General features: G+C 45.5%; 1 protein-coding gene across 1 annotated transcript in view; it reads left to right on the top strand.

Annotated features, from left to right (window-relative positions):
* Positions 1 to 612: 612 nt before the first annotated feature.
* LOC142049259 (transitional endoplasmic reticulum ATPase-like) overlaps positions 613 to 15179 on the top strand; it is a 36214-nt gene continuing 21647 nt past the window's right edge. Inside the window, exons 1-4 of the mRNA XM_075076763.1 lie at positions 613 to 776; positions 6302 to 6413; positions 6778 to 6950; positions 9123 to 9265. Of these exons, the coding sequence (XP_074932864.1) occupies positions 760 to 776; positions 6302 to 6413; positions 6778 to 6950; positions 9123 to 9265 (445 nt within the window). The 5' untranslated portion in view covers positions 613 to 759. The remainder of the gene's footprint in view (positions 777 to 6301; positions 6414 to 6777; positions 6951 to 9122; positions 9266 to 15179) is intronic.

Raw genomic sequence — 15179 nt, 5'->3', positions numbered from 1 at the left:
TATGGGACGAGTGGCTGAGAACATGAGCCCTGCCAAAAAAATCAGTCAGGGAAAAGAAAATCTGTCAACAAAAAAATCTGGGAAAGGAGCCCCGCGGGTACCTTTGGGTGAAGAGGAAGGACCGGGGCCCCGTACACAGCCTTTCACCCGGAAAGAAATGAATCCTCTAGAGCACGTCCCCTCAAAGCCTCACCGAGACTCGACGAACTCCGGCTGCTCCCCGAGCACCCGCCTCCTTCCCCTCTTGATTGGCTGCAACCCTCCCCGCGCGTCTCCGTTCCCTTGGGCTCAGCCAATCGGGAGTCGAGGCTAGCCCGAATGGCCGTCATGGTGGGACTTTCCGCCTGGATTTTCCCATTGGTGGATTTTTGCCATTGGCTGCCCGACCCGTGTTACCCTGTAGAACAGCCACGGCAGGAGTGGTGCTGCGATTGGCTGATGGGTGTTGCGCTTGGCTCGTGACGATTGGGAAGGGAAAGAAAAGGGGAGGGGTGGAGGAGGGAGAGCGCTCGTTCTTTTTTTTTCTTCGTCCCCCTCCCCGATTGGCTGAGGTGCTGACCGGACGGAATTTCCGATTGGTCAGCGCATTCTGTTGCTCGGCGGGCGAGGCAGTGCGGGGTGGGGCTTTCTCTTCCGATGAGTCGGCTCTGAGGTTCAGTCAGCGTGAAGTATTGTGACTCGCTGCTGCGAGCTTACCCGAGATCTGTTGCTGCCCGTCTGGAGAAGTTGCCGTCTGCCTTCCTTTTTCCCTCTAGCGCCATGGCTTCAGGATCCGAGTAAGTGTGGGCTGTCCGCCGGCAGGCCGCCGTCTAGGCTCGGCTTGGCGTACCTCTCCTTATTCCGCCGTGGCGCAGCGCTACTCGGGTCGAGTCCGGCGGCGGGCCCGATCCGGCTCCCAATCCCGCTGTGTCATGCAGGCTCTGAGGAGGTGGGGGCGGGGATGGGCCGTTCCTCGCGCTCGCCTGGCTAGGCGCGTGCCCACAGGGGGGCCCCGCGCGCCGCCCCCTCCTTCCCCCCGGCCGGGCCTCCCCGGGAAGTGTCGAGTCATGAGGGGCCGAGGCCTGGCCGTGCCGTACCTCCCTCTGAGCCCTGGCCGTGCCCCTGCTCGGGGCCGTTTCGCCTGGGCTAGGCCTCAGCCAATGAGGGCTTTGTCTTTCAGGCCCTGGAGCGCCGAGGAAAGCGGCGGAGCAGCGAGGGGGGAGAGGCATGTCCCGGCCTCCTCCTCGCAGGTCCGCAGCGGCCCTTGGGTCGGGGCTAGAAGTAATTTGGCAGTAGAAGAGGCAGATATGTTGTGCCGGCTTGGTCTCTGTGGCAGCTGAGGCAATCGGCTATGTTTTTGTCTCCGGTGTCTCGCCTCGCTCTGTTTTCAGTTCTAGGCTGAGGGTCATCTTTTGTGCTCCTCAAAAATGAGTTGAGTAATACTGGTCTTTCAGCTCTCGGTCCATGTGCGTAAGCTGCTTTGTTGCCCCTTGAGAGGAGTTAAAGTAGAACCCAAAGATAATTTCCCAAATCCAAGAATACTTTAAGTGACTCGTTGGCCTTGCCAGAGGCATTTTCAGTCCCTTTAGTGTCTGTGGTTTATCTTCTCCTTTTCCTCCTGCAATTTAGACCTTCATGGTCCTACTAAGTCAGTTCTAGCAAGGTGTGCCAAGAATTTAGTGTCTGTGGTAGAGCTTGTGATGGAAGTGATGGATTCAAAGGCATATTTTGAGTCTGAGTGAGGTGAACAGTGTCTTTAAAAAGAAATTTCTACTTTTGCAAAGTTCTTACCACAGAGGAATCAACAAAAGTTACTCTGCAACTGGAAAACAGTTACTTTTTGGTTGTGATTTTTGGGTCAATGCTGTTGGCAGCCATCTTGCTGAATTGAGCTTTAGCATGGCAAGTAGCATTGCAAGAGCTAATAGAGTGTGGTTTCTGAAGAGGTTGTCGCTTTCGTGTGCATACCTGTCTGAAACAATATTTGAGAACGTGACATCTTGAGTGTGGGTATGAATTCACTGCTTGGTTGTCATGTGCTATTCCAGTAAGTGGCTGCAATCATCAGATATTTCACTCATTTGCTTCAATGGATAAAACGTTTTATGGATTTATTTTTTATTTTAATACTTACCTGGGGAAAGTAGTTCTGTCCGTAACATGGATGTTCAGGTTCAAGGTGGTAGGAAATCGCTGACAGGTTTTATCTCGGAAGAGAGTTCATGAGGGCACAGCAGCATACAGAAGGCATGACTGTTTTCACTTTTGTTACCGAAGCTGAAATCATTTTGAGTTAGTGAATTTTTGTTGTATATTTAGCACGGACTTGCAGGAACAACTTAGTTCCCTAATTTATGTGGAACTTTGGAGATTGGTAGTCACTTTCAGAAGAATCAGTAATTATTTTCTGCTCTCACTCTTCATACTGTCCACCACAATGCATAACCTCTGGGCATTATCACATGCTGAACAAGGGGAGCTCTTGTCACCGAAATCGGGAATAAACCTCGAATAAACCTCGTAACACCAATGTAGTGTTAAAAAGCAGGCATTTTTTATTTGCTGCACCGGATGCACAGGGGATCACTCCTCCTAACGTGCATCCTGTCAGATCTCTTTGTGCCAGTTAAGTACATGCTTCATATACATATTCATTAGCTTTCTGATAAAAGTATACATATTCAGGTGTTATTTGCGCATGCCTGTTGGTGTCTCCGGGTGGCTGTCAGGGGTCTCTGGATGAAGGACATACTCTTCTTCCCTCTGTCCGCTAGTTAACCCTTGTTTTCACGCAAACTCAGTTCTGAGATTACTTGTGTACTGTCCTTGAGGGATGGTCTGTTCTTGGTTTAGTGTTTGCTCTGCAGTTCCTTATCTTTATGGCTCTGTACATCTGCTTTTCTTAAGGCCAAATATCATCATGACTTTGTTTAGGTACCTCGATTCTTGAGGCCTCTCTGACTCCCCTAAAGCAACAAGGTTTAGTCATCGTGTAGGCTGTTCTTGTTTTGGCTGCCTCATTATCTTGGCCAAGTTTTGGCTCCGGGTCCCAGCTTTAGTTGAGCTATGCTTGATTGTATTAGTAACTCCCAACCATTTATACCCTGAATCATTGCTACCTAAAAGTGAGGCTTTAATTTAATCCTTAAAACAGATGTTTGGACCCTAAGCACTAGGAGTGAGGGTTTTGGGACCTAAAAATTAGGCTTTGAGTCTGAAAGGAGAGGGGTTCTGACGGAAACGCATTATCTGTTACATTAAGGATTAACTAATGACTAAAATACAGATTAATGAATACATTGATTGTCCCCAGACTTAATGTTCAGTTGGATGGTATAGCAGCATCCATGTTTGGTTAACTTCATCACCCTGGTTACACTCTGACACAGGGAAAAATGATGAAGTGACCTAAGTTGTAAAAAGTCGTGTGTCGTTGTGTGTCATGTCGTGTGTCGTTGTCCCCCCCTTCCCTGTGTCAAATGGAGCTATTGGACTGCTTTAGTGAGAGAGAAAAGGGGACTAAGGATGGAAACTGGGTACCCATTATTGTTGGTCTTTAGGGCTAGTACGTTTGCTTCAATTTTATTGATGTCTTGCACTTTATATGCAAGTTTGGCCATTAGCTGTGCCATTATGTCCCTGCTTCTGGCCTCTGTCTAGAGGCAGGCTTCATGCAGGCTTTGAATTTCCTTTTAATTCCAAAACAGCTCTAAAGCTACATTTTGTGTTCAGTTTATCTCTTTGTTGAGTTAGTGAAAGAAAGGAGCGAGAGGGAAAGCCTGTGAGGGAGCTGACAAAAGGGGTGAGTAGGGGAGATGATCTAGAGGATTTGTACCAGGCTCTCTCTGACTGGAAACTCATTGAGGAGCTTTAAAAAAAATCACCTAGGTTAGGTGTCTATCCTGCCCTTCAGTGAATTTTACCAGCATGCATAGGAAAGTTGGCAGGAGAGAACCCCAGTCTATGCCTTAGGCTTTCCTGCTTAGTATTTTTAGTTCAGGCTCTCCTTCCCTGATATATAGGTGTCAGGGATTGCTTGAGTGTGGTTGAGGTACACGGACATACTTTGTTCCATCATCTTGGTTACAGCATGAGGAACCCCCAGGAGAGATGCAATGAGGGGAAAATGGTGATGATAATATTCTAAATTGTTACTGGAGGATGAGTAGTACTTGTCTGTCAAAGTCATTACCCTTGTCTGTAGGAGTAATAACATCACTCTCCTGTGTAGCTGTCATTTAATTTCTTAACACCTTTGTTTCTTTGCCTGCAGAACTGTCAGGTCAGATAACTGACATTGACCCCATGCATTTAGATGTCTGCATGGTGTTTCTTGGAGACCTTTATTCTATTTTTTAATGCCTCCAAGCTTTTTCAATTGCTTTCTCTGCATTCTGAGGGACAGCCGCTCGGCTTCAGTGACAGTTTATGTAGCCAAAGTCTGGCAGTGGTTTCTTATCAAAAGGCCTTTGGATCCACATCTCATGTGCAGAGGGGTATGATTTACATTCACACTTTGAACAGGCTAAATTGTTTTTTTTCTGGTGTCCCTTAGCTCAAGTTTTAAAATCTACATGCTAAATTAATGTATTGGTTTCAGTTTTCTTATCACGCTCTCAGTTTTCCTGGAAATCCCAGACCTTTTTAGGACTCTACCAAGACCGCATTTTAGGTTGAAGATGGAATTCATGAACTCCTTCCAGCATGTATCCAGCAGCCTTTCTTGTGTCTTTTGGGGTTTAGAGGATGGATCTGTAACATCTCACATAGTCATTGAAAGGGATGGATGTTGATTTCTTACCTCTTGCACTCTTTAATGGAGAGAGTAAATGGTGACTTTCCTAGTGCTAGCAGTCCTGGAAAGACATGTTTTACAACTCCTCCTTTTGTTCACTTAAAATAATGTTGCCTCTCATTTCCAACATTTCCTATGCTACCAGGGCTTGTGCAAAGGTTGAAAACCTTTTTGGAAACAAGCTGGTTGCCCTCATAGGCTTGCTTGGTGGTGTTCCCCCTTTTACATGTCAGAGAAAGGAGCCAATGCCACATATTCCATCTTGGAAAACCCCCTATCTTGAGGGGTGGGGGGACCTCGGGTAACATCACACTCTAGGCATGTCACCTCTCTCTGATGTACCTTTAAAAATGCAGTGAGTGTGCCAAGTGACGCACTGCTGCCGTGGTCTGCATTCGTGCTGTGTAGCTGCTTGCTCTGCCGCTTCCACTCAAGGTTTGATTTCTTCTGGTTATTTTGTCCCTAAAACAGCAAAATGGAGCCAAAGTGTATGGTTAACACAGTTGTCCACAAAGCTTCCTGCTCTTTGCTGGTGCTTGCCACTTGCTTAGGACAAGGGGAGACTTTATTTTTTTCTTTTTGGTGAGTATCAAACCAAACTGTGCTAAGTTTTCTGTTCCGACCTTAGTCACTGGCATATCTGGACTACTTTGAGTAGTCAGATACTCACCAAGGGAAGCTACAACAGTCTGTTGTGGCTGGCTAATGTAAGACTTCCAAGAGTTCCTCAGGAATCAGTTGGTTCGAGTTCATATTTCTTTTGGAAAGTGAATTATTTGCTGTATTAGATTTTGAAGGAAATCACTTAATCTGCCTTTCTTCCATTTCCTTGCTGTTTGTTGTGTTCCATTTTGTCAAGGCAAACGAATTTTCTGCCATATTTCTTGTGGTGTAGTGGGCTAGAGCTGCAGTGACTCCTGTGAAGGTATTAATGGCTTATATCCTAAAAAGCAACAACAAAACGCAAAAACCAACCAACCAACACACACCCCCCCCCCCCCCCCCACCCCCCCCCCCCCCCCCATTTTTCATGAACACTTGAATATTTCTACTGTCTTGCTAGGTTTAACTAATAGGTCTATACAGGCTAAACTCTGACAACTCTCTGTCAGGGGAACTGCAGCATTGTCCTTTAATTCCCCTATTTATCTAGGATTTGACACCACATAGACTTAACCACTGCCACCAAAACAAAAGTTTACATGTGATTTCAGATGAGTCTGACTAATTCTTTTAGTCAAAACATCTTATAGTCGGCAACATCTCACTGATCACTTCTTTTCATAGATAGCTTCATAGCTATTTCTGTTTGAGGCTAGTAAAGTAGTTATATTTACTGATAGAAAACATTATGCTTTGAACTCCTGGAACTGGTGCCTAGGAATAATATTGTTTTACAAACAAGTATAGTTTCTAAAAGACAAGACAACAAAGAAACCTGTAGAAAATGGAGACCAAAACAAGGGGGTGGCTGGAAAGGGGGGAACAATATCACTTGGACTCATTAACTTCTGTTTTCTTTGCCAGTTCTAAAGTGGATGACTTATCGACTGCTATTCTGAAGCAGAAGAACAGGCCCAATCGGTTAATTGTTGATGAAGCCATCAATGAAGACAACAGTGTTGTGTCACTGTCCCAGGTGTGTCATCTATAAAAGCAAAGCATTTAATCTGGTAATATGCAAGCTGTTGCTGTCTATTAACTTGAAATGTAACTTTGCAACATGAAGTGTTTGAGTCAGAAGCTGCAGCAGTTACAAGTGAGGGAGGTGGGTTATCTTGTTTTCTAACACTCTTCCCTGATGAAGTATATTTTGATCCTCAATTTTTAGGACTCAGTTGACCTTGTGCCCTTAGTCTGGTTTCAGGATTAGCTCTTGACCAGTATAGTGGGAGCCTCTGTCTTTGTAGGTCTAGTATATCACTTCCAAGATGTAACTCTCCTTCAAATGCTTGAATTCTTGTTTTGTCAAAAGTTTGTTCTAATGCAGTTATTGTTTACAGGCAAAAATGGACGAATTGCAACTGTTCAGAGGAGACACTGTTCTGCTAAAAGGAAAGAAGAGGAGAGAAGCTGTCTGCATTGTTCTGTCAGATGATACCTGCTCAGATGAGAAGATTCGCATGAATAGGGTTGTTCGCAACAACCTGAGAGTGCGCCTGGGTGATGTGATCAGGTAAGGACTAGTTTGCTAACTGTTGCATATCCCTGGGTTGCCTAAATTTGTGTGCTGGCTCTGAATTGATTCAGTCTGTAGCAGAGACAGGGTCTGCAGGAAGTATTCTTCCGTCTTCCAGAGGAGATCACAGAAATGTTTTCAAGTATGTGTCTTGCATCAGAGATCTCTGTTTATTTTTGCATGTGTTTCTGGCTGTATGCATATTCAGATTAATACTAAAAAATGATGCTAAAGATTCTTGAAGTCTCTTCAGGACCTTCGTGAGCCCGGGTTCTGTCATTAAATTAAATAGTTCAATTATCCCACTGTTGTCACAGTCGTCTTCCCAAATTTACAGTCAGACAAATTCACAAGTTTTTCCTGTCTAAATTTTTAATGTCCACAAAGTTAACTGTGGAAAGCAGTAAGCAACACTGTAATTGATCTCATAGCATGGTTAGCTCAAGCACTGAGCTGCCCTATGACAAACAGAAGTTAAAACTTGCTAGAAATGAGTGACAAAAACATGAAGCAGTCAAATAGCAAGATTAAAAATCCTTGAAGGTTGTTTATATTCCAATTTTTGTTATTTTATAACTTTAAAATTAGAAATGCTTTAACAGTGTTGCAGGAATTTTGTGATCACTTGCAGAAGGCAGTGGGAAAGCACTGAAGTATATACATCTTGACTTGCAGGAGGCAGGTTCTGTTCTATGATTGGGGGGGGAAGCGCGAGCATTTATTAAACATAAAAATGCTAACTTGCAGACTTAAATATGTGAGGCCTGACAGCTCTTCCTCCTGAGCATCTTCCTAATCTGGAATATTGTGCATGTTCTGGGAAAATTGGAGCCTGGTTTCTGACACTAGACTTCCTGGGATGATATCTGGAATAATCTTTAAATGCAAAAGGTGTTTCATATGAACTTTGTAGAGGAGAAGAACGAGTTTGTTCCACCCATCTCTCTACCACTAGAAAATGCAAGTTTTAAACATGAGTGTAGTTGGAACAGAACAGTGCTTTGACACAGTCTGTGGATTTAAAATAAAGGTGAATCCTTACTTTAACCTGATGTGAGGTTACTGTTGGAGTAATTTCTAGTGTGACAGTTCAGCCTGTGCTCTCCCCTTCTCTGCTGGGACTGTGTCTGTAGTGGTTCTTAGCTTTCCAGATGTGTTACTGATTGCCTTAGCTTTATTGCAAGGGTCAGAGAACTTTTACACCTCTTGCTCTCAAAGTTTTTCTTGCTGATCTTTAAGTATTTATTGTGTTACTTTCTATGGCCTGGTTTCTGTCAAAATCCAGATTCATGTGCTAATCGCTTCCTGCTTGTGGTCTGCCAGCTGTTTTCCTTTTGGCACAGTCTGTCTTTTCCTTTACCCTTCTGCTATATCCTCTCTGTAAAGCATGTAGTAAAATAATCTATTAGGAGTCTCAAACAAAGTAGCATATGAAAAGTTGCATGTTCAGCTGCAGTTCCACATAGGCTTTTCTTAGCTGGCAAAGGCAGTTTGAGCTTTCTGTCTCTCTGCCACAGCTTGATACTCTGAGCTGTTGCTACAGTAGGCTTTTGGCCTATACTGTAAAATAATAGCTGAAATGTTTACTTAAAAAGGGGGAAGGGGCCTTCAGACTTAACCTAAATGTCAGTCTCCACAAAGGGGGATTGACAGACACCTGGCTAATCCCTGGTTGGTACTGTGAGAGCCTTTGCTTGGAATCAGGGTTATCAGCAATAGGAGCTCTACTCTGTAGTAAGTTATGAGAGAGAGAGGAAGGAACAAAGAGTTTCCTCTAGCTCCCTTTCCCTTACAGTTGATTCAGCAGTAGCTCCTTGTTGAAACAGAGGTTAGCTCATGACTGTTGCAGATCTTCAGGCTGCATTAGTGCCTTGGGGATGACAAGGGGGGCTACAGAAGAGCAGGGGGTAAGAAGGAAGTATGAAACTCCCCAGAAGTTTTGGATAGGGCTGAGAGGAGTGAAGGAGGGTGTGTGTTGTGAAGACTTCCTCTCTTATGGGCATGATATTTGCATTGTCAGCATTCTTCTTATGCAGGTGGGAAGTCTCACCAGGGCTTAGGAGGGTCCTTTCTGGCATATATACTGGCCTGGGGAAGGGACATCACTGCCTTTTCCAGACTCAGGTGTAAGTCCAGGATGATATAGCTAACTGGAGTTTTCTGTTGCAGCATCCAGCCTTGCCCAGATGTGAAATATGGCAAACGTATCCATGTGCTGCCAATTGATGACACAGTAGAAGGGATTACGGGGAATCTGTTTGAGGTCTATCTCAAGCCGTACTTCCTGGAAGCATACAGACCCATCAGGAAAGGTAATAGCACCTGTTATTGAAGTCCTGATGGCAGCAAGTGTGAGCTAGTCCTGAGACTGAATAAAGAGAATGTCTAGAAGCTTGCACAGATCTCTATGAAGTGTTACACTGACATCTGTAGAGTGAGGTTTTGCTGGTGCTGATTTAATTTTTTTCTAACCTTCAGAAGAAAAGGTGATATCTATTGCTGACTGGCAGAGTAGCTTGATACTTCTCCTGCATGTTTTATTTTTGTTTTGTTTTGTTGTTGGTTTGTTGTGTTTGTGGGGTATGTGGGTTTTTTTTTGTGGTTTTTTTTTTTTTTTTTTCCCCTACATCGGATGAGGGCATCAGAAAAGGCTCAGGTAGAACTTGGTTTAATGAGATTTTCTTCTGAGTTGCTACCACTTGATGGGATTGGGGAGTTGTCTGCATATTAAACATATGGTTAGATATACTAGCTGGCACCCTGACTACATTCACTTTTTCAAAGTAATTTAATGAATAACTGGGAGAGTGCATAAAAAAACAAATATACGTTTAGAGTTGTGCTAGTAGCACTTATACTGTATTAGGATCTATTTCTTCCAGCATAAACACAAACTGAAGTTACCCAGCTTCTGTAGCCCAGTTTAGCCAGGAGTCATAGTGCAGTATTATACATCATTCTGCTTCTGGAGACAACCAGTGTCATGGTTTAGCCCCAGTTGGCAACTAAGCACCATGCAGCCACTTGCTCACTCCCCCTACCCCAGTGGGACTGGGGAGAAAATTGGAAGGGTAAAAGCAAGAAAACTCATGGGTTGAGATAAGAACAGCTTAATTATTAAAAGAGTAATAATCCAATGAAAAGGAAAATAACGAGAGAGGGAGGGGCAAAACCCGGGGGGGGGGGAACGACACAAAACCAAACAAGTGGTGCAACCACTCACCACCTGCCGATGGATGCTGCCAGTCCCCGAGCTGTGATTGCTGCTTCCCCTGGCCAACTCTCCCCAGTTAATACACTGGGTGTGATGTCATATGATATGGAATATCCCTTTGGCCAGTTTGGATCAGCTGTCTTGGCTGTGCCCCCTCCTAGCTTCTTGTGCCCCTGGCAGAGCATGGGAAGCTAAAATGGTACTTGACTTAGTGTAAGCACTACTTAACACACTGATGTTTTAGTTATTGCTATCAATATTATCCTTGTACTAAATCCAATACCAGCTAGAGTGAAGAAAATTAACTCTATCCCAGCTGAAACCATGACAGTATCCACCCCTTATTCCATATCATTTACATCATGTTCAGGTCCCACACTATCCAATACAACCTCACCAACCACCTCCCCCTTCCCATCATTTGATAAAGAATATCTATGTATTTTATCATTCCCTCAGTCTCTGGACCACCCCTGTAAAATGTCTGTCAAACGTCCACAAAATGTCCACTGAGGTCATTTAGTCCATGATTTTGGGCTCCATCTATAGTAACAGTCTTTCAGGGCAGAGGAGATGGTGTGTCTGTGGTGATGGATTGTTGCATACTGAACTCAGTCCTTGTTCCATCACCACTGCATTTTGCTTGGTTTGTCAAAGTTCATTCTCTGTTAATTTGGAAGATTCCTACTGTGATACCATTGATATGAAGGGATGAAATACAATATTATATAGCAATTAACATCATAACATTCAGCTCATTGGCTGTTTTCACCCAAAACCAAATCCCCTTGAGGCACACACCAGACTCTTCCATCCTCCCGCATCACCCACCAAGTGAACCCAGGTCCTTCAGTAAAAGCAACTCCATGAATGGGTTTGCCTTTGCCTGAGGCAGGAAGAACCCAGTGTTTTCCCCAGCATATTTTTCACGTGCACTACAGGGACTGTCCCCTTCCACAGTACATAAGTGTTCTGATTGGGCAGGGCCAGCTCGCTTGGCAGATCCCCAAGTGTTGACTAACCAGGTGGTTTTTGCTAAATGTGTATCCCAGTGCTTGAATGTCCCACCCCCCATTGCTCTCAGTGTAGTCTTTAACAGTCCATTGTACCGATCAGTTTTCCTGGAGGCTGGTGCATGACAGGGGATGTGATACACCCACTCAATGCTGTGCTATTTGGCCCAGGTGTCTATGAGGTTCTTTTGGAATTGAGTCCTGTTGTCTGACTCAGTTCTCCCTGGGGTGCCATGTTGCCATAGCACTTGCTTTTCCAGGCCCAGGATAGTGTTCTGGGCAGTGGCATGGGGCATGGGATATATTTCTAGCCAGCCAGTGGTTGCTTCCACTGGTGTAAGCACATGGTGCTTGCCTTGGCGGGTTTGTTGGAGTGTGATATAGTCAACTTGCCTCCCCATATTTATATTTCAGCCATCTTCCTCCATACCACAGAGGTGTTACCTGCTTTACTTGCTTGATTGCAGTACGTTTCACGTTCATGGATAACCTGTTGTCATGATCCACTGTTGGGTTGAAAAATTGGGCAGAGGTTAAAACCCCCTTGCTTTCCAACCAACCTCAGGTAGCTCTGGGTGGTTGGGGGTGGCTGGACTCTAACTTATGATTAACTCCAATGTGTTATTGTGACTAGGTTCCTTTTACATTCTCGGAAACAGAATTAAGACTCAAAATGGAGTCAAGTGCTAAGTCGCTGTATTTGGCCAACAAGTATGCAAGAGAAGAGGAGAGAAAGACAGAGAAGAGCGAGAAAGGGAAAGAGGGGGTTGCGATAGCTACCACCACAGATCTGCAGCGTCCCGTCAGTCCAGTGTATCTTCAAATCTGGTCGAGGGAATGTTCCAGAACGCTCCTCGTGGTCTCTGCTGGTTTTCCCCTTTATAGCGTTATCCTCTTGCAGTCAATAACTGTTTTGCGTACCCATGCCTCGCACTTGGTGGTGGGGTGCATGCCCAGTACTGTCACTAGAGGGTGCTTGAAAGTTCTAGAGTGTTTGAGCCCCACCCCCAATATGTTGTCAGTTGACCCTGGGCCTGGGCACATGCACAGAGCACTGGGGCCATGTGCTCCGAGACAACAGGATGCAGACATGGTCCTGTGGGGTAGAACTCACTTGGTTACCATGATGATTAAACTGTCCTGCTCAATTGCTGTGGTGATTAGGCTTCAGTACTTAAACTGTCTTGCCAACAATGTTGAGAAGAGTTTCTAGTCCCTTACAACTGTGCACTAGTGTCCACGGTCAAGTCCACCCTTTGATCACGAGCCCATCTGTATGTTGCATCTCTCCCTTGATGGCCTGAGGCGTCATGGGCCCATGGAGCTAGAAATAATTCACCCTTATAGTACCAGTCCAGATCCACCTGAGCCACTTCAATCTTGACAGCCTAATCCACCTGCGGGTGTTTTGAAGTTTGAGTTTTGAAGAAAGAACATTGACCACTTTTCTCATTCAGCGACATCTAAGGCCAGCTGGATGGCCTTTACTTCAGCAAACTGACTCAATTCACCTTCTCCTTCAGCAGCCTTCCATCTCCAATGCTTTCTTACAAGACAACAGGACCTGTCAGTGAACAGGACGTATTACCTCTCATTTTCTGGCAGTTTATTATACGGTGGGGCTTCTTCAGCACATATCACCTCCTCCTCTGGTGATATTCCAAAATCTTTGCCTTGTGGCCAGTCCATGATCACTTCCAAGATTCCTGGGCGACTGGAGTTGACTATTCGAGCCTGTTGGGTGATCAGTGTGACCCATTTACTCCATGTAGCATCAGGTGTATGAGGTGTAGAGGGGAACCCTCCCTTTGAACATCCAGCCCAGCACTGGCAGTTGGGGTGCCAGGAGGAGCCGTGCTTCAGTACCAACCACTTCTGAGGCAGCTCGAACCCCTTCATATGCTGCCAATATCTCTTTTTCATTTGGAGTATAGCGGGCTTCGGACCCTCTGTATCCCTGACTCCAAAACCCTAGGGGTTGACCTCAACTCTCCCCTGGTGCTTTCTGCCAGAGGCTCCAGGTAGGGCCATTCTCCCTGGCTGTGGTGTAGAGCACATTTTTTACATCTTGTCCTGCCCGGACTGGCCCAAGAGCTACTACATGAACTGTCTCCTGTTTAATCTGTTGTTGCTCAGGGCCCCATTTGAAATCATTCTTTTTCTGGGTCACTTGATAGAGAGGGCTTACGATCAGACTATAATTTGGAATATGCATTCTCTAAAAACCCACAACGCCCAAGAAAGCTTGTGTTTCCTTTTTGTTAGTTGGTGGAGACATGGCTGTTGTTTTGTTGATCACATCCATGGGGATCTGACAATGTCGATCTTGCCATTTGATTGCTAAGAACTGGATCTCTTGTGTGGGTCCCTCAACCTTACTTTGTTTTATGGCAAAACCAGCTTTCAGAAGGATTTGGACTATTTTCTTCGCTTTCTCAAAAATGTCTTCTGCTGTGTTGCCCCACATGATGATGTCATCAGTGTACTGCAGGTGTTCCAGAGGTTCTCCCTGTTCCAGTACAGCCTGAATCAGTCCATGGCAAATGGTAGGACTGTGTTTCCACCCCTGGGGCAGTCGATTCCAGGTGTACTGGGCGCCCCTCCAAGTGAAAGCAAACTGTGGCCTGCACTCTGCTGCCAGAGGGATTGAGAAGAATGCATTAGCGATATCAATTGTGGCATACCACTTGGCTGCCTTGGACTCCAGTTCGTATTGAAGGTCTAGCATGTCCAGCACAGCAGTGCTTAGTGGCGGAGTGACTTCGTTCAGGCCACGATAGTCTACTGTTAGTCTCCCCTCTCCATTAGACTTCCGGACTGGCCATATGGGACTGTTAAAGGGTGAGTGGGTCTTACTGATGACTCCTTGGCTCCTCAGTTGGTAAATGAGTTCATGGATGGGGATCAGAGAGTCTCTGTTGGTGCGATATTGCCACCGGTGCACTGTTGTGGTGGCGATTGGCACCTGTTGTTCTTTGACCTTCAGCAACCCCACCACAGAAGGGTCCTTCGAGAGGCCAGGCAAGGTAGACAGCTGTTTAATTTCCTCTGTCTCCAAGGTAGCTATACCAAAAGCCCACTTGTACTCCTTTGGGTCCTTGAAATACCCTCTCCTGAGGTAGTCTATGCCATTGGATTGCGCTGTGCATCGGTTTCCACTAGACTCTTATACTCCTGTGGGTCTGGTGTGCCAGGCCATCGGATCCACACAGTCCAGTAAACCCAGTTGTCTCTTTCCTGCACCTGGCAGGGCCCCTCTAGTCCCGATCATAGCATTTGCAACTCACTTCCCGTAAATGTGAATCAAGAGTTTCTCTATTAAGCTCAGAAATAATATCAGCGCTTCTACTCCTCTGTCTGGGTTGTTGCTCACTGGAAACTGGAGCATCATTTTTCTGGGAAGAACCCCTCTGAGTGATTGTTTTTCTTGCAACTCTCATTCCCGTGCCTCTAGAGTAGAGGTACATTTTCCATCCCACTTCTTCATGTCCTCTTTGTGGTCACGCGGACCACAGAGTGGCTTGTGGTGTGTATCCTCTCTCTTGAGCAAAAGGAGTCTTATTCCTAATGGTTAAGGTACTGGTACGTAGAGGTGAGGAGTACGACATACGTTCTTTGAGTTGCTGGAACTCCCGAGACAGTTTCTCCACAGCTGAGATGAGGGAGGAAGAGATATTTGCTTCATAATCCTGGAGTTTAATCTATTACATGCCCCACCATTGGTGCCTCTTCATCTTTCCAGGATATTGCTGCCAATGAGTTTGCATACGAGGATGGCACGCTCCATACAAACTTCTGCCACATGGGTTGTGTGCGCTGGGCTTCATCTGGATCTTTGGATGACTGTTTGTTTTCCAGGTCACCATAAATCACCTTGAGCACGGCTAATTCCCTTAGATACTGGATGCCTTTCTCCATGGTGGTCCATTTTCCTGGGCGATATATAACATCATCTTTAAAGGGATACCTTTCTTTCACACCTGACAGGAGTCGCTTCCA

The sequence above is a fragment of the Phalacrocorax aristotelis genome, chromosome W (genome assembly GCF_949628215.1).
Source record: "Phalacrocorax aristotelis chromosome W, bGulAri2.1, whole genome shotgun sequence".
Taxonomy (NCBI): domain Eukaryota; kingdom Metazoa; phylum Chordata; class Aves; order Suliformes; family Phalacrocoracidae; genus Phalacrocorax; species Phalacrocorax aristotelis.
This window is presented reverse-complemented; position numbering and strand designations above follow the sequence as displayed.